General features: G+C 40.7%; 1 protein-coding gene across 1 annotated transcript in view; it reads left to right on the top strand.

Moving 5' to 3' along the window:
* Positions 1-19,506, top strand: part of LOC132394237 (inorganic pyrophosphatase-like) — a 236,122-nt gene that overhangs the window by 189,752 nt on the left and 26,864 nt on the right. Inside the window, exons 3-6 of the mRNA XM_059970116.1 lie at positions 7,589-7,642; positions 10,370-10,489; positions 12,938-13,024; positions 15,380-15,506. Of these exons, the coding sequence (XP_059826099.1) occupies positions 7,589-7,642; positions 10,370-10,489; positions 12,938-13,024; positions 15,380-15,506 (388 nt within the window). The remainder of the gene's footprint in view (positions 1-7,588; positions 7,643-10,369; positions 10,490-12,937; positions 13,025-15,379; positions 15,507-19,506) is intronic.

Raw genomic sequence — 19,506 nt, 5'->3', positions numbered from 1 at the left:
CCTTGTATGTTCTACCTTGGTTTGACCTTCCGAAGTACAATACTTCACACTTGTCTGCATTAAACTCCATCTGCCATTTTTCAGCCCATTGCTCCAACTGGTCCAAATCCCTCTGCAAGCTTTGAAAACCTTCCTCACTGTCCACTACACCTCCAGTCTTTGTATCATCAGCAAATTTGCTGATCCAGTTTGCCACATTATCATCCAGATCATTGATATAGATGACGAATAACAATGGACCCAGCACTGATCCCTGTGGCACACCACTAGTCACAGGCCTCCACTCAGAGTAGAAATCCTCCACTACCACTCTCTGGTTTCTTCCATTGAGCCAATGTCTAATTCAATTTACTTCCTCTCCATGTATACCTAGCATCTGAATCTTCCTAACTAACCTCCCATGCGGGATCTTGTCAAAGGCCTTACTGAAGTCCATGTGGACAACATCCACTGCCTTCCCTTCATCCACTTTCCTGGTAACTTCCCCAAAAAACTCTAATAGATTGGTTAAACATGACCTACCACGCACAAAGCCATGCTGACTTTTTCTAATAAGTCCCTGTCTATCCAAATACTTGTAGATCCTATCTCTTAGTATTCCTTCCAATAATTTACCTGCTACTGATGTCAAACTTACCGGCCTATAATTTCCCAGCTTACTTCTTGAGCTTTTTTAAAACAACGGAACTACATGAGCTATCCTCCGATCCTCTGGCACCTGACCCGTGGACATTGACATTTTAAATATTACTGCTAGGGCCCCTGCAATTTCAACACTAGTCTCCTTCAAGGTCTGAGGGAATACCCTGTCAGGTCCTGTGGATTTATCTACTCTGATTTGCCTTAAGACAGCAAGCACCTCCTCCTCTTTAATCTGTATAAGTTCCATGACCTCCCTACTTGTTTGCTTTGTTTCCATACACTCCATTCCAGTTTCCTTAGTAAATACAGTTGCAAAAAACCCATTTAACATCTCTCCCATTTCTTTTGGTTCCATACATAGCCAACCATTCTGATCTTCAAGAGGGCTAATTTTATCCCTTACTATCCTTTTGCTCTTAACATTACCTGCAGAAGCTCTTAGGATTACCCTTCACCCCGACTGCCAAAGCAACCTCATGTCTTCTTTTAGCTTTCCTGGTTTCTTTCTTAAGTATTTTCTTACTCTTTTTATATTCCTCAAGCATCTTATTTCCTCCCTGTTGCCTGTATGTTATACATCTCTCTCTTCTTCTTTATCAGAGTTCCAATATCCCTCGAGAACCAAGGTTCCTTATTCTTATTCATTTTTCCTTTAACCCTGACAGGAACATACAAACTGTGCACTCTCAAAATTTCTCCTTTGAAGGCCTCGCACTTACCAATCACATCCTTGCCAGAGAACAACCTGTCCCAATCTACGTTTTTTAGATCCTTTCTCATTTCTTCAAATTTGGCCTTTTTCTAGTTTAGTACTTCAACCCGAGGACCAGATCTATCTTTATCCATGATCAAGTTGAAACTAATAACGTTATGATCACTGGAACCAAAGTGTTCCCCTACACACACTTCCGTCACCTACCCTAACTCATTTCCTAATAGGAGATCTAATATTGCATCCTCCCTAGTTGGTACATCTATATATTGATTTAGAAAACTTTCCTGAACACACTTCACAAACTCTAACCCATCTAGACCTTTAACACTATGGGAGTCCCAGTTGATGTGTGGAAAATTAAAACCCTACAATCACAACTTTCTGTTTCCTGCAGTTGTCTGTTATCTCTCTGCAGATTTGCTCCTCCAATTCTTGCTGACTATTGGGTGGTCTATAATACAACCCTATTAATGTGGTCATACCTTTCCTATTTCTCAGCTCCACCCATATGGTCTCAGTAGACAAACCCTCTAATCTGTCCTGCCGAAGCACTGCTGTAATATTTTCCCTGATTAGCAAAGCCACCCCCCCACCCTTCATCCCTCTGCCCCTATCACATCTGAAACATTGGAACCCTGGAACATTGAGCTGCCAGTCCTGCCAAGTTTCAGTAATTGCTATGATGTCATAATTCCATGTGTCAATCCAGGCCTTCAGCTCGTCTGCCTTTCCCACAATACTCCTCGCATTGAAATATACACACCTCAGAAGATTATTATCAGGACTCACAACCTTACTTTTTGTCACTTTGCACAAACTACTAACATCATTTATTTTTACCCCTGTTTCACTATCTACTCTGGTACTCTGGTTCCCATCCCCCTGCATATCTAGGTTAAACCCTCCCCAATAACACTAGCAAACCTCCCTGAAAGTATATTGGTCCCCCTGTAGTTCAGGAGCAACCCGCCTCTCTTGTATAGGTCCCACCTGCCCCAGAAGAGGTCCCAGTGATCTATAAATCTGAAACCCTGCCCTCTGCATCAGTTTCTCAGCCAAGTGTTCATCTGCCAGAGACCCTCACTGGCACGTGGCACAGGCAGCAATCCGGAGATTACTACCCTCGAGGTCCTGTTTTTCAACTTCCTACCAAGCTCTCTGTACTCACTCTTCAGGACCTCCAGACTCTTTCTACCAATGTCATTGGTACTGATGTGTACCACGACATCCAGCTGATCTCCTTCCCACTTCAGAATGCTGTGCACGTGATCAGAGACATCCCTGACCCTGGCACCTGGGAGGCAACAAACCATCCGGGAGTCCCTGTCACTGCCACAGAATCTCCTGTCTGTACCCCCGACTATGGAGTTCCCTATCACTACCGCTCTCCTCTTCTTCCCCCCTCCCTTCTGCACTGCAGAACCAGACTCAGTGCCAGAGATCCAGCTGCCACAGCTTGTCCCAGGTAAGCCACCCCCCCTCCCAACAGTACCCAAATTGGTATACTTGTTCTGGAGGGGAAAGGCCACAGGGGAACCCTGCACTACCTGCCCTTTCCCCTTCCCTCACCTGACGGTAGCCCAATTACCTGTGCCTTGTTCCTTAGGTGTAACTATCTCCCGGAAGCTACTATCTATAAACTGCTCATTCTCCTGAATGATCTGGAGGGCATCCAGCTCCAGCTCCAGTTCCCTAACGCAGTCTGTTAGGAGCTGCAGCTGGATGCACTTACTGCAGGTATCGTTGTCAGGGAGACCTCCAGTCAGGGAGACTTCCCACATCCTGCAAGAGGAGCATTCCAACATCTTGCCTGGCATATTCTCTAGTCTGAACAAAAAAAAAAGAAGAAAAACAGAAACTTACCAGAACCTACCCTCGCCGAAGCCTGATTGAGCCAAAGCTGTCCCACTTCGACTCAGTCCACTCCAACGATGGCCGCTGTATATGGCGGTCTTTCTTTTAAATCTAGGCACGCTACTTCACGCGCCTGCGCAGTCTAGCTTCTTTTCCCCGATCAGTTAAACAAAAGAAAAACGACCTTCCCTCAGTGATGCTTCAGTCTTCCACTCTCAGCCTCTTGCTTCGATTACATCTGAAGATGGTCATGAGTACTTACATGAATTACATGACCATGAATTTGACAGTTTTATTCAATGGGTTTATTGGGATGTGGACTAGAGAGGGGTTATGAATTTGAGTTTCAATTGGTCATGAGTAGCGGAACAGACTCAGCAAGCTGAATGATCTTCTCATTTCTTTGTTTTTGTCATTCGTTTATTGGGAAGATTGGAAAATGGAAATACATTGTTAAAAGATCATTGAATGTGTGTCCATAAAAATTCAGCATTAGGGCTGGGTTGCAGCTGGGTGAAGTGCCCAGCACCATGCAGGTGAAGCAACAGTTTAGTTGTACTACTTACAATATAATGTACTCCATTCAGTGCTCATGATGTGGTCTCCTGGCCACTGGAGAAACATCAAATGGGTGACCATTTTGGAAAGCTTCTCCATTCAGTCTGCAAATGCAAATCCAAATTTCCCGTGCCTGTCATTTTAATTCTCCATTTGTTCCTAACCCAATCTGTCTTTCTTTGGCTTCTTACCTTCTCCCTCTCACCACCCCCCCCCATTAATCCAACTTAAACTCACCGAACACCATCGCATCTTCTGACTTAGCATATTAGCACCCCAGAGTTCAACCATGAGTTCACAATTTTAGATAACTAGCCTTTCCAGTTTGTTTGAAAGATCATCAGACTGTAACGTTACTCTGGTTTTCCTTCTTCCACCGATGCTATCTGGCATGTTGAATATTTCCAACATATTCTGTTTTTATTTCTGACTTCCAGTGTCTACCATGTTTTTGCCTTTTTAATTTTAAAATTAGGCTAGGTCATCAGTAGCTTAAATTCCATCTGATTTAATAATTTCCGTGATTGTGATGGAGTAGAACAATGGAGTGCAACCAGTGAAGGAGCTGAATCGTTGATATTAATTGTGGAATTTCTGTTTGGAAGGGCACATCCTAGGAAATCCTGAAATTGCTGTCAATTTCATGGAGCACTGATGACAAAAATATCAGTTTTGCAAACATTACTATTACGACATCCAGCCCAGATGTCCGTGGATGCAGTAGTCAGACACAATGATGCAATTCAGTGATATCTCGCCTCACCTCGTCTTATTCTTCATAAGCTACTTCTGCTTCAAGAATGGTCCATCATATTAAATCCACCATCCTGCCCTTTTCCCATAGCTGTGTATATTGTTCCATTTCAAATATTTAATCAGATTTGTTTTGAAAGTACCATTGAATTGTACTCACCAATCTTTGAGACAGTGACGTTATGAGAGATTATAAGTAAATCTGGCTTCTTGTACCCCTCTACCTATTTTACCTCATTGATTGTAATTGTGCCTTCCAACACAGAGGTCTAAATTCTGGAATTTTCTCAGTACATTAGTCCATTCCTCCACTTCCTCCAGCTTTAAGGTATTTATGCAATTTTGCCGCTTTGATTTTTTTTTTGTTTAGCTTTCCTGTTGTCCCCTTTTTGACCACTTGTCAATCCCACTCCTGATTTTTCACTCCCTCTATCATCCCCACTCCCACTCTCCTCCCTCTCCTATCTCCCAACCTGTTCCCCTAATTTCCATTAATACAGGGTACTTAGGGATAAAGTCATTTTTGTTATCACTTCCACAACATTCAATGTACTGTAGTATATAAATTTGGTCCAGAATTATACTTAAAGGCCATCTTTGCTTTTTTTTAAGCCACATGTGGTATGTTTTGGATGTGTTGGTTTATCAGATAATATCTATTTTTATTTACTTTTGTTGTAGATATTTTAAAGTATCCTGCCATAATGCACCAATCATGAACCACAATTCTCAAAATTTCAACTTTGATTGTGGTACGGGATGCATAAAATGAAGAAGAGTATTGACATTGCTCAAATGCATGGCTGAGGAAATGGTGCAGGAGGCAGAGGTTCAGATTTCTGGGGCATTGGGATCTCTTTTGGGGAAGGTACGACCTGTACAAAGGGGACAGGTTACGCTTGAAGCCAGGGAGGTCCAATATCCTTGTGGGCAGGTTTGCTAGAGCTGTTCAGGAGTGTTTAAACTTATATGGCAGAGGGATGGGAACTGGAGTGATAGTGCTGAGGATGAGATAGTTGGTTTACAAACAGGGGCAGTGTGTATTTAGACTGCTAGCAAGGAGAAGCTGATCATAGGCAAAAAGGCAGTCAACAGTATGAGTTGCAAAACAAAAGGAGAACTAAGTTGAAAAGGGTGATGAATACAGAAATATAGAAGGTGTTATATTTGAATGCTTACAGCGTACAGAATAAGGTACACTGTAGCACAGTTACAGATTGGCAGCTATGATGTTAAGGGCATTACTGAGTCGCTGCTAGAAGAAGATTATAGCTGGGAGCTTAATGTCCAAGGATACACATGGTATCAAAAGGACAGGCAGGAAGGCAGATGGTGTGGTGTGGCTCTCCTGGCAAAAGAAACACGAAATCAAATCTTTAGAAAGAGATGACATAGATTCGGAAGGTGTTGAATCATTGTGGGTTGAGCAAAGGACTGCCAGGGTAAAAGGACCCTGATGGGAGTTATATACAGACCTCCCCCCCCCACCCCACCAACAAACTATAGTAAGGATGTGGTCTACAGATTACAATGGGAGACTGAAAGTGCACGCCAAAAGGGCAATGTTACAATAGTCATGGGGGATTTCAATATGGAGGTAAATTGGGAAAATCAGGTTGGTACTAAGGTCCCAAAAGGGGAATTTTCTAGAGTGCCTACAAAATGGCTTTTTAGAGCAGCTTATGGTTGAGCCCACTAGGGGATCAGCTTTTCTGGATTGGGCGCTATGTAGTAACCAGAATTGATTAGAGAGCTTAAAGTAAAAGAACCTCAACTTAGTTTTCAAGGGATATTGGAAACTTGGTTAGGAAAAAGAGCATGGAGTAAATGAGGTGCTCAAGGAATATAAAGAATGCAAGAAGAATCTTAAGAAAGAAATTAGAAAAGCTAAAAGAAGATACGAAGTTGCTTTGGCAAGTAAGGTGAAAATAAATCCAAAGGGTTTCTACAGTTATATTAATAACAAAAGGATAGTTAGGGATAAAATTGGTCCCTGAGAGAATCAGAGTGGACAGCTATGTGTGGAGCCGAAAGAGATGTGGGAGATTTTGAACAATTTCTTTTCTTCAGTATTCACTAAGGAGAAGGATATCAAATTGTGTAAGGTAAGGGAAACAAGTAGGGAAGTTATGGAAACTATGATGATTAAAGAGGAGGAAGTACTGGTGCTTTTAAGGAACATAAAAGTGGATAAATCTCCGGATCCTGACAAGATATTCCCTGGGACCTTGAGGGAAGTTAGTGTCGAAATAGCAGGGGCTCTGACAGAAATATTTCAAATGTCATTAGAAACGGGGATGGTGCCGGAAGATTGGCGTATTGCTCATGTGGTTCCGTTGTTTAAAAAGGGTTCTAAGAGTAAACCTAGCAATTATAGGCCTGTCGGTGGTGGATAAATTGATGGAAAGTATTCTTAGAGATGGTATATATAATTATCTGGATAGACAGAGTCTGATTAGGAACAATCAACGTGGATTTGTGCGTGGAAGGTCATGTTTGACAAATCTTATTGAATTTTTTGAAGCAAATGTACACAAATTTAGAATTTGATGGCTGCAACACTCAACAAAAGTTGGGACAGAGTTAAAATAAGATTGAAAAGTCATATGACTTTTATAGTCATATGAAGAGCGTTTGATAGCTCTGGGCCTCTATTCACTGGGATTCAGAAGAATGACCTCATTGAAACCTATAGAATGTTGAAAGACCCTCAGTAGGGTGGATTTGGAGAGGATGCTTCCTTGAGTCTAAGACCAGAAAAAACAGCCTCAGAATAGTAGGCAGCTTTTTAGAACAGAGATGAAGAAATTCTTAAGCTAGTGAGTTGTGAATCTGTGGAATTCTTTGCCACAGACTGCTGTGGAGGCCAAGTCAAAGGGTATATTTAAGACAGAGATTGATAGATTTTTGATTATTCAGGGCATGTAACGAAATGGGAAGAAGGCAGGAGAATGGGGCTGACAGGGAAAATGGATCAGCCATGATGAAATTGCACTGCAGGATCGATGAGCCAAATGACCTAATTCTGCTTCTATGTCTTATGGTCTTGTATTATATTCTTCATAGGCCCTCTTTAATATGGTTGTGGAAGTACCACGTTGGACAAATGCCAAAATGGAGGTGAGTTATTGTGGGGGACAAGCCTTATTCTTAATGCAATAGCTGTTAATGAGTTATATAAACTGTTGTTAATTTCAATAACTCAGGAAAACTCTATGAGAAAACTGAACCAATAATGGTGTGTAATAACAGAATTGCCCAAACTTGGCTATTTGGCAACAGTGTATGATCCACTGTTTTCAAAGAGCAATCAAATGAGCCTTTTTCCCATTGCCTTGTAAAAATCATTCCTTTAAGTACTTTCCTTTTGAAAATTACTAATAAATCTGTTTTACCATTCTTTGAAGTGGTGTCTAAATGGCAAGAGATCAATGGGCTCTGAGATTCACTGGGTGTCTAATTGAGGGATCTAATTGTGAAAGCCTACTGCGGGTACAGAAAGTAATTTAGAACCCCAACAGAACATTGTTTTTTATTATGTTCATTGAATGTAAAGATAGGGGAGCAACACTTCAATTATGTAAGACAATGGTGAAAACATATCTAGAGGACTGCCATATAGCATTGATCTCCTTCTATAAGGAAATATGTAAAGGCATTAGAAACAGTCCAGAGGAGACCAACAAAACACTTATTTGGTTGTTTTATGAGGAAAGATTGAAGAGGGTAGGATTTTATCTGCTGAAATTTGGAAAAGTGGAAGGCAAATTGATTAAGACTATTTTAATCAATGCTGAGGGATTTTAACATCATAGATTAACAATGTTTTCTCTTGTATCAACATCTATAAATAAAGGTATTTTTAAACAGCTGAATAGCATGCAACTTTTTGTCAGACATTTTAAGCCTTTGATACTTGCTTCCTCAAAAACATTGGAAGCAGAGTCTTTGAATATTTTTAAGGGAGACGTAGATAGGTTCTTAATAAGCAAGATTAGATGAGATTACAGAGCTGAAATTACAGTTAGATCAGCCATAATATTGAATGGCAGAGCAGTCTCAAAGGGCTGCATTGCCTACTCCAGTTCTAAATTCATATGTCCTGAACCGTAAATGAATTTCTCCTTTTTTTCACCAACTTCCTACGCTCACACCCATTTGTATTCTTTGCTTCTTTATCAATCATTAGCTTACAAAATGAAATTCTCAATTGAAATAAAATTTTGAAATAGAGACTTTCTTGAAATTAGTAGTTAATGTAGTTTAAAATGAGTAAAGAGAAAGCCCAAGTAGGCTTACAATTTGTCCCTTCTTTTCCTGGGCATCCATTCCTGATGGAGTATCTTTATACCATTCTCAACGTCACAATATGGGAAATCAGGCAGCAATTTCCAACAACGACTTTAGACCGAACATCAAAATTGTGATTTAAGTAACTGACTGTGGAATGATTGTTGATGACAGACAAGGTGGTTTGAGTATCTAAGAAACTGCTGATCGCCTGGGATTTTTACACTTAACAGTCTCTAGGGTTCATAGAGAGTGGTATGAAAGAAACAGAAGTATCCCCTGAGCGGCAGTTCTCCGGGTGAAAATGCGAGAGGTCAGAGGCGAACAGCCAGACTGGTTCAAGCTGATGGGAGTGCAACGGTCCTGAGGACTTGTGGAAACTGTGTGGTGGTTTCTTTTGAACTTAGAGTCTTTTAACATCTTTAGACTATTTTTACTGTGCCCATAGTCTGTTTTTTTTTCAATTATGCTATTGTTTGCACTGTTATAACTATATGTTGTAACTATGTGGTTTTGTGCAGGTCTGGTAGCTTTAGTTTTTGGTCTTGTTTTGTCTGGTGGCTTTGGAGCTCCTTTCCAGGGAACGCACTAAGATGGTAGTCCGATAATTAATATGCAGCAGCCTCTCCAGACTCTGGATTGGGGATTGCCAAACGTTATGTGGATTTTCAGGTGTAGTCTGTTTTGTCATGTGCTTTTGTGATATCATTCTGGAGGAACGTTGTCTCATTTTTTAACTGCTTTGCATTTGTGGTTTCTAATTGACAATAAACTGAATCTGAATTTGAAATAACCAAAGTGGAGCATCTCTGAATGCACAACAGATCGAACCTTGAAGTGGATGGGCTAGAGCAACAGAAGACCATGAGCATACACTCATTAGGTATCTGCTGTACCTAATGAAGTACGCATAGAATGTATACCAGCCAGGCTACTGGGGAGAACTGGTGATATCACCAGTGAGTTTGTTTCCCCCCTTTGATACAGTAAGTGTGAGAATATTACACAGAGCTCCCTACACAAAGATTCTTTTAAATGATCATTTAGCTCTTCATGTGACCTTCAAATTTCCCTCTTATGTATTAAAAATGGAAAAAATCGACTAACAGCTGTTTCAGAGACAATATTGGAATTGTTCTAGACTGTTCCTCAGTCTACTGTTTATGCGAGCATGGGATTTTTCTCAGAGTTTTTGAGTTTCTCATGGTGGCCTCTGGTAACATAGTTTTTCATTGGATAATTCAAAAAAGTCAGAAAATACAGGTGTGCTGTTACATAGTATGTTACATGTTGCAGGACATGCACAGCCTCTCTCACTCAGTAATGCCATTTTGAGATCTAGGCACTCAAAGTCCTGCACACGATGTTAAGCAGAAGAGCAGCTAATCTATTTTGGTGATGTTGGTTAGCCAGGATTTGGGTAACTTTTTTAACGAGTACCCTGGGAACTATCTTGGCAGCTTAAGAGAAAGAATCATAAAAATTGTTTACTAATTTTGGTTTTTCCCTGGAGGACTTCTCTCATTGTGCAGCTGTAACATTATATATTTTTTTCAGATTGCTACAAAATTGCCTCTGAACCCGATCAAACAGGATATAAAAAAAGGAAAAGTACGTTATGTAGCCAATATCTTTCCTCACAAGGGCTATATCTGGAACTATGGAGCATTACCACAGGTGAAGTTTTTGAAACTTAGTTTGTGATAATAACTTCCATTACTTATTTAAAGTAATTTTGTTTAAGTACCTTAGAATAAATTCTTCAGCTGGTGTGAAATTGAAGATTAACACATGCTCAGTTTTGACCTTTAATCATGTGTGTTGTAGTTCTCCCAAGCTGTCCCTGGTTAAACACAAGGAATGGGATGGGCGAGTAGAGGGGAGAGAGAAACATAGAATCTTTGCACTTTTGTGCTTGATATTTTTCAGTGATCCTTGGTGTAAATCCATTTATGTTACTCCTATTGACCATTTGGTGGTCAAATCATAGTCGTAGGGTTTAACAGAGAAGAAAGAGGCCTTTCAGACCAATCAGTACCCAGCTTCACTAATCCCATTTGCCTGCACGTGGTCGCTAGCTTTCTTTGCCATGACAATTCATGTCCACTCCCTCAAATATTTCTAGTCACAAGATATTCAGGGGATATCAAAGGAGTGCGAGTGGCAATATTGATGGAGGAGAAATTATAGTACTAATGTTGAAGAACCACCAAGGGCCAAATCTATCATGTAGGATGCCAACCTGTAGGAAACATACTGAGCAAATTTGTGGAGAAACTACAGAGATATGCAAGCAACTTTTAGCTATGCAAATACAGACTGGGAAACTAACAACATAAGGGTCAATGAGGGAGAGAACTCACTGGAATGCCTTCCGGGGACCTGTCTTGAGCATTCTATTTCTGGTTTGATAACAAAAGCAGCAATGCTGGTCTAGGTTCCGGGAAATGAGCCAGGCAATGTACAAGCATTTATCACTGTGTCAATATCTAGCGAAAGGATGTATGTAGATCTCTCTACGATAAAAATAGTCTGTTAAAAATAGATCTGGATTGGATAAGCAAGTATAAAAGTTAAGGACACACAGGAGACTTCAGATGCTGGAAAATGGAGCAAAAAATCTGCTGGAGGAGCTCAGCGGATCAGGCAGAATGTATTGGGGGAAATGGATAGTCAATGTTTCTGGCCAAGACCTTTCTGGTGTAGTCATTTTCGGAGGAGGAAAGAAACAGGAGGGTGTTGAAATAAAGGCAGTTTTTTGTACAAGAAAGCAATTGGCTAACATGGACTGGGAAAATAGATTAAAGGATAAGCTATTAAATCAACAGCGACATGACATTTAAGGAGCAGTTTTATAAATTCAAATGAATAGTACTGTGATGAGAAAAAGAGGCTTTACGGGAAGGATGCATCATCATTCAATAAGTAAGGGAATTGCCCTTTGATGAAGGCACTTGCATTGTGCTGATTGATAGGAAGATTCCAGGATTTGGATCCAGTGACAAGGAAGGACTGCTAGTATTTCTCCATATCAAGATGGGGAGCCATGAGGAGAGGAAACTGCAGATGCTGCCAATGTCTTTCAAAGATAGTCGGTTAGCAAGATGTGATGAGAATAGAAAGGGAGGCTGAATGGGCAGAAAGATCATAATGAGGGAGAATATCACTTTATCCACTCTGGAAATTTTAAAGTTAAAAGTAAATGTATTACCAAAGTACATATTATTTACCATATGCTACCTTGAGAATCATTTTCCTGCAGGTAGTTATGGAAAAAAAAGAAATATAACAGAATTTTACAAAGACTGATTGGCACAGTAGTGCAGTGGTAGTACAATGCTTCAAAGCACTAGCAATCACCGATTGGGTTTCAATTTGCCCAATGTTTAAAAGGAATTTGTCCATTCTACTGATGACTCTGTGGGTTTCCTCCGGGTGCTCCAGTTTCTTCCCACATTCCAAAAAGATGTACTGATTAAAATTAGTAAGGTATGGGCATACTGTGTTTGGCACACAGAGTATGGTGACACTTGTGGGCTGTTGCCAGCATATCCCTGGACTATGTTGGTTGTTAACACAAATGGTACATTTCACTGTGCTTGGCAATGTTTTGATGTGCATATGACAAATTACACTAATCTTTAATCTCTTAAAACAACTAATGTGCAAAAGAAGGCATACTAAATGACAATAATACTGAGAACATAACTGTAAAAAGACCTTGAAAGTGAATCTGTAGGAGTAGAATCAGTTCAGAGTGCTGGTGAGTGTAGTTTTCCATGCCAGTTCAGGAGCCTGATGGTTAGAGTAATAACTGTTTCCGAACCTGAAGAAGAATGAGTAACACAATGCTGCAGTCCAAAGGGACCCTGTGCCCTATAGTACCTGAAATTCTAAAAGGCATTACACTGGACCAGCAGATAGTTAGAAGACCGAATAGCATATGACCTTTTGCTCCCTTTTTCTTAAGTTATACATGCATAATGCATAAATCTTTCTATGGTGATTTCTCACACTTGGTACCTTCATAGCCTAATTTTTAGTGTGGGTGCAATCACCTTGGAAAGAGTGAGAGCTTGTTTGATGTAAATATTTAATAATCGAGTGTTTTTATTATTTCTGCAGACTTGGGAAGATCCCTGTTACAAAGATCCCAGTACAAATTTTTGTGGAGATAATGATCCACTTGATGTCTGTGACATTGGGTCAAAGGTTAGTTGTTCAACCAATTCGTTTCTTGACCTAACTGACTCCCAGTAATCATGCTGGACAGATGCTTTGAATGGGATTATTAGCAGCCAGGTAAAACAGAATGACCAGGTTGTTTCGCTAACTGGTTAGCTGGAAGATAACCAAGAGCAAATGAAGGCATTCTCACTTCCAAATCAAAAAGTCTCACTGCCAGCACTATAGCATGAGAGATCGTAGATCATGGAACCTGGTTACTGTTTTGGGTCAACGCCCTGCATCAACATTAAAGAGGTTAGAGGGAAATGGCCAGTATAAATGTGTGAGAAGGAGGGATGATAGGTGATTTGTGGAACTTGGTTAGGAGTGGGGAAGGTTGATGAGCAGATGAAGACAGCTAGGAGAGGTGGAGGGGGGAGTTTAGATACAGCAACTGCTGAGTGATAGGTGGAAATGAATAAGACTAAAAGTGGGGAGAGGAGAGAGGATGGGAAGGTAGAGACAGAGACTGGAAAATGAAAGTGGAAACAGAAAAGGGAGAGATTATGAGCAGTTGGATCCAGCTTGTGGAGGGAATAGGTAAGCTAAGGCAAGGGGAAAAATCCCAGATGGATAGGTGTGTGAGTGATAGGTAGATGAAACTCAGTGTGGGGGGAGAGAAAAGGTGAACAAAGGGAGAGAGAACTGAGTTAGACCAGCAGGAGTGGAATACAAGTGTGGGCTTCTTTCTAGGTGGTGTACCATGCAGAACCTTAACAAAAGTGTTATTGAAATCCATATATACTACATCTGTTGCCTTCTCCTAATCAACCTTCCTCATCACTTCATCAAAATTCCCCAATCAAATTCTCAAGACAAGGTCTCCCATGCATTAAGCCATGTTGTTTATTGCTAATCAAGTGTAAGTATCTCTTATCCCTCAGAATGCTTCCCAGTAACATAGCTACCAAAGATGTTAGGATGACAGGTCTAGGTAAAGCAAAACATTTGCTGTCCTCCAGCCTTCTAGCACCTCACGAGGGTATTGTGATATTGTAGCTATCTCAGTGAGGGCTCCCACAATTTCTTCTCTAGCTTTCCATAGTGTTTTTGGATAAACCTCATCTGGAACTAGAAATCTGCCAACTTTCATAACCATGACATATACAGCACCTCTTCTACTGTATTATGGACTGCTTCTAGAACTTTTCCATTCTCCAGAGTAAAAGCAGAGGAGAAATAATCATTGAGAACTCTGCCTGTTTCCAGCAGTCTATGCATAGATTTCAGTCTATGTTTTGAGAGGTCCTATTCTTTCCTTACTCACTCTTTTTTTCTTAATGTACTTAAGAAATCTCAAAGGAGTCTCCTTAATTTTCTCTGCCAAGGCCATCTTTCTTGAAGTATACTCCAGCATCTTCTATCAGAATCAGGTTTATTAACACTGACGTCATGAAATTTATTGTTTAGTGCCAGCAGTATAGGTCAAGACAAACTGAGGAACTTCAAGCTGCTCACCCTATCTGCTGCTAATCTCTCAAGAAAGATTGGTGTGTGTTCTCCCAACTTCCCCTTCCTGAAGTCCACAATCAATTCCTTGGTCTTGCTGACGTTGAGTGTAAGCTTGGTCTTGCAACATCACTCAACCAGGCAATCTATCTTGCTCCTGTATGCCTCCTCGTCACCATCTGAAGTTCTGCCAGCAGCAGTGGTGTCATCTAGAAAATTTATTGATAGCGTTTGAGCTGTGCTTAGCCATACAAGCATGAGTGTAGAATGGAGCAGTGGGCTAAACATGTATCCTTGAGGCACAGTTGTGTTGCTTGTCTGTGAAGAAGAGATGTTGTTATTGATCCAAACTGATTATAGTCTACTGATGAGGAAATAACAAGGCTCAGGTTTTGAAGCTTGTTGATTAGTGCTGAGGGGATGATGGTATTGGTATATATCTCTAGTGATTTACTTGATTCCAGCTGCTTGTATCCGATCCAAGCAGCCTTTTACTTGACCCAAATTACAATATTCCTTAAAATCCAGGGTTCCTAACTTCCACAGCTTCAACTTTTGTTTTAACAGGAATATGTATTCCTTGAACTCTTGCTTTCTCACTTTTAAGAACTTCCCACCTGCCAGAGGTCCTTTTGCCCACAAATAGTCTAGCCAAATCAACCTTTGTCAGTCCTAATATGATCTTCATGTATGTGGGACTGGGATAGACTATGGTGTAATCTATAAAATATCCAGAAGACTTAACTAGCAATTAAATAAACAAATGGAACTAACAAAATTTGTAGATTAAATGAGTCATAGGCTATATATTGATTCTCAAAATTTTTGAACTAATTTCAATTATCGCAAATATGAACTTTCAACTTTTGCATATTCCACTTTTGTTTCTAGGTATGTTCTTGCGGTGATGTTATTCAGATAAAAGTGCTGGGAGCTTTAGCTCTTATTGATGAAGGAGAAATGGACTGGAAAATCATTGCTATCAACAAGGAGGACCCAGATGCACAGATGATTAATGGCAAGTTCATCTAGTCTACAATGTTTGTTAAATTGCATTTACCTTTAACAGCCAGGGATTTTTATAAATGACCTGGATGAGGAAGTGGAGGGATGGGTTAGTAAGTTTGCACAAAGTTGACACAAAGGGAGATGTTGTGGATAGTGTGGAGGCCTGTCAGAGCTTACAGTGGGACATTGATAGGACGCAAAACTGGGCTGAGGAGTGGCAGATGGAGTTCAACTCAGATAAGTGTGAAATGGTTCATTTTGGTAGGTCAAATATGATGGCAGAATGGTAAGACTCTTGGCAGTGTGGAGGATCAGAGGGATTTTGGGGTTCAAGTCCATAGAATGCTCAAAGCAGCTGCGCAGGTTGACTCTGTGGTTAAGAAGATGTACGGTGTATTGGCTTTCATCAATCATGGAATTGAATTTAGGAGCCGAGAGGTAATGTTGCAGCTATGTAGGACCCTGGTCAGACCCCACTTGGAGTACTGTGCTCAGTTCTGGTCACCTCACTACAGGAAGGATGTGGAAGCCATAGAAAGGGTGCAGAGGAGATTTTCAAGGATGTTGCCTGGATTGGGGAGCATGCCTTATGAGAATAGATTGAGTGAACTCGGCCTTTTCTCCTTGGAGCGAAGGAGGGTGAGAGGTGACCTGATAGAGGTGTACAAGATGATGAGAGGCATTGATCATGTGGATAGTCAGAGGGCTGAAATGGTTGCCCCAAGAGGACACAGGTTTAAGGTGCTGGGGGGTAGGTACAGAGGATATGTCAGGGCTAAGTTTTTTACTCAGAGAGTGGTGAGTGTGTGGAATGGGCTGCCGGCAACGGTAGTGGAGGCAGATACGATAAGTCTTTTAAGAGGCTTCTAGATAGGTACATGGAGCATAGTAAAATAGAGGGCTATAAGTAAGCCTAATAATTTCTAAGGTAGGGACACGTTCGGCACAATTTTGTGGGCCAAAGGGCCTGTATTGTGCTGTAGGTTTTCTATGTTTCTATAATTTTCTTGTCTCTGGATAGATTTCCAGGTGGCTTCAAGATGGTAACTGGAGACAGGAAGTTTCAAAGGAACTAACTTCACTGAGACATTTCTGTCCTGGGAGCCAAACCAGCCATTTTTCTAATACTCCCATGTACTTTAGTGATTAATTACCCACTCATTCATGACAGGATAGAGACAAGCAACAGTTCTTTATTTTCAACTGCGATTGAGATTTTCTCAAAAATTTAGGATGTTCCCTTAATGAATTTATTGTCTGAAGAATAACATTAAGTTACCTAGTTTCAATCCTTTCCATTAGTGTCTAGCACAACAAAGCTGTAAATAACAAGCAAGGACTGTTCTAGAAACCAGTTTCTCAGATGTGTCAAATAAAATCAGGATGTTTCAAAACCACATACAAAATCCTACCTAAAGATAAAGGGCAAAATCATTTTGGTTTGAAAGGTAAAAGGCCATGCAAATTTATTTCAATTATGACGAAAGTGGTTATACCCTGAAAGGTTATCGACCTAACCTCTTTCCAAAGGTGCTCGGACCTAATGATTAGTTTTTTTTCCTCTTCCTTATTTTATCTGAGACTAGGAGTTTTTTTCAATAATATATAATCTATTGGGCTATCCAATGTTGACAATTAACCCAATTTTTGAGGAAGCCTCAGAAATACTCCCCTTTGAAGTGGTTACCGCAACCAAGACAAGTGTGTGTACTGAGTAAACCATCTATAGTATATATTAAAGTGCTAGTTGACCTTCCAGTCAGATCCTTCCTGCATAGTTGGAACATCCGTCTCAATGCACATTGCCCCTGGGATGATTGCACTGCAGGGAGACAGTCATTCACCTCTTTGTGTGCTTAGTTTGCAAAGAGGGTGTGGAGAAGGCTGCAAGGGTCCTTGAATTTGAATTTGAATTGACTTTATTACTTGCATCCTTCATATACATGAGGAGTAAAAATCTTTATGTTACATCTCTGTTCAAATGTGCAATATGCAATTATAGTAATTTATAATATTATGTCCAACGGGATAGTCAATATAACATAGAAATACAGTTGATCAGCATGAATTAAGCAGCCTGTTGGTCCTGGCTTTTAAGCTGTGGTACAATTTCCCGGATGGTAGCAGCTGTAACAGTTTGTTGTTAGGGTGACTTGAATCTCCAATGATCCTTTGAGTCCTTGTTACATGCCTGACTTTGTAAATGTCCTGAGTAGTAGGAAGTTCACATCTACAGATGTGCTGGACTGTCTGCACTACTCTCTGCAGTGATGTTACAAGTTGTTCTAAGCAGCTGTGTGACAGAGAACTGTCTGATCTGCAGGCTGTTCCAAGGGACACACACAAATACAGACTTCAAGTATTGCTGGAAGATCATCAGCTTGGTGGAAGACACCCTGTGTTCTGCCTGAAACTTGTTGGCCTGCCAGTAGTTCGAGGTGTCCATAGAGGAATGCTGCCAACAGGTACATTCCAGACTGCAGGAGTATATGCTGAAGGATGCACTGAATTTGATGCAGTCAGTGCAAAGGCTCGGTCTAGAGCACTCCCACTATTGGGACAGCGAGGAGCTGGGCCAGGTGGGAAAGCCCCTTAAATATTCTCTTAGCATATTACTCCAGAGGGCTATATGAGTGGCAATCGTACTATCAATTTTAAAAATGTAACATCACTATTTAATGCATTGTCCATGATGAAAAGGCTTGGCACAGTGTATTCTTGTGTTATTATGAATGAAGTTTATTTTGTATAAATAAAATACATCAAAAAACTAAACAACAGAAGGTCACAGAGTCATAAAGCATGGAAGTATCCCATTCACTCCAACATATCTCTGCCAACCATGTTAATACACTGAATCACATCTTTAGCCTTCAATGCCTAGGCAATTCAAGCTACTCATGTAGACACTTTGTTAATGCTGTCACAGACTCTGCTTTCACCACTCTCTCCTGCAGTGTGTTCTACTCTAGGTACCATTCTTTGGCTGGAAAATATTTCTTCTCAACTTCCCAGTAAATCTTACTCCCTTACCTAAATATGTCTTCTACCTTTATTCACCACTAATAAGAGGAAAAGATTCTTGTGTCTACCATATCTACACTGCTAATAATTTCATATACCCCAGTCTTAATCTCCTCCACTCCAGGGAAAACAGATCTAGCATCTTCAATCTCCTCTCACTTCATCCTGATGAATCTCCTCTGCATCTTCTCCGGTGCTCTCTCATCCTTCGTACAGTGTGGTGTCCAGAGTTATACACAGTACTGCATCTGAGGTTTGACCGTTGTTTTATAAAATTAGAGAATAACTTCCCTACGCTTGTATTCAGTGCCACATTTAAAGGAGGCCAGGATCCCATGTGATTTCTTAATCATGTTATCTATCTGTACTGCCATTTTCAAGGATCTTCGGACTTGTAACCAAGATCACTCTGTTGCTCACTGCTCCCACCAACGCTACCATTCATGCTTTTTGCCCTATGCTCATTATAACTCCCAGAAGGTATCTTCTCACATTTAACTGGATTAAGCCCCATCTGCCACTCCTCAGTTCACCTCACCAACACATTGATAGTATTCTGTAGCCTAAGACTACCTCCCACACTCTCAGCAGCTCCACCAATCTTAGTGTCATTTATAAATTTACTGTATCTGAATCATTTATGCATATTTCAATCAGACAGTGGCCCAGCACCAATCCGTATGGAACACCACTGGTTACAGGCCTCCTATCACAAAAGCAATCCGCTACCATCATACACTCTCTCCAATTTGCTAACTCTCACTGGATCCAATAGACCCTAAATGCTTGGACTATTCTCCCATGTGGGATCTTCCAGAAAATCTTAAATAGATCCTCGTAGACCATGTATACTGCACTGCCTTCATTTACACATTTTGTTTTGTCCTCAAGAAATCCTGTCAGGTTGTTCAGATAAAGCTTGCACTAGCCAAAACCCTTTCTGGCTATCTCTGACAAGTCTTTGTCTTTTGTGTGTTCTTAATCCT

The sequence above is a fragment of the Hypanus sabinus genome, chromosome 5, assembly GCF_030144855.1.
Source record: "Hypanus sabinus isolate sHypSab1 chromosome 5, sHypSab1.hap1, whole genome shotgun sequence".
In the NCBI taxonomy this organism is placed as follows: Eukaryota; Metazoa; Chordata; class Chondrichthyes; order Myliobatiformes; family Dasyatidae; genus Hypanus; species Hypanus sabinus.
Note: the sequence above shows the minus strand (reverse complement) of the source record. Positions and strands in the feature narration are given on the sequence as shown.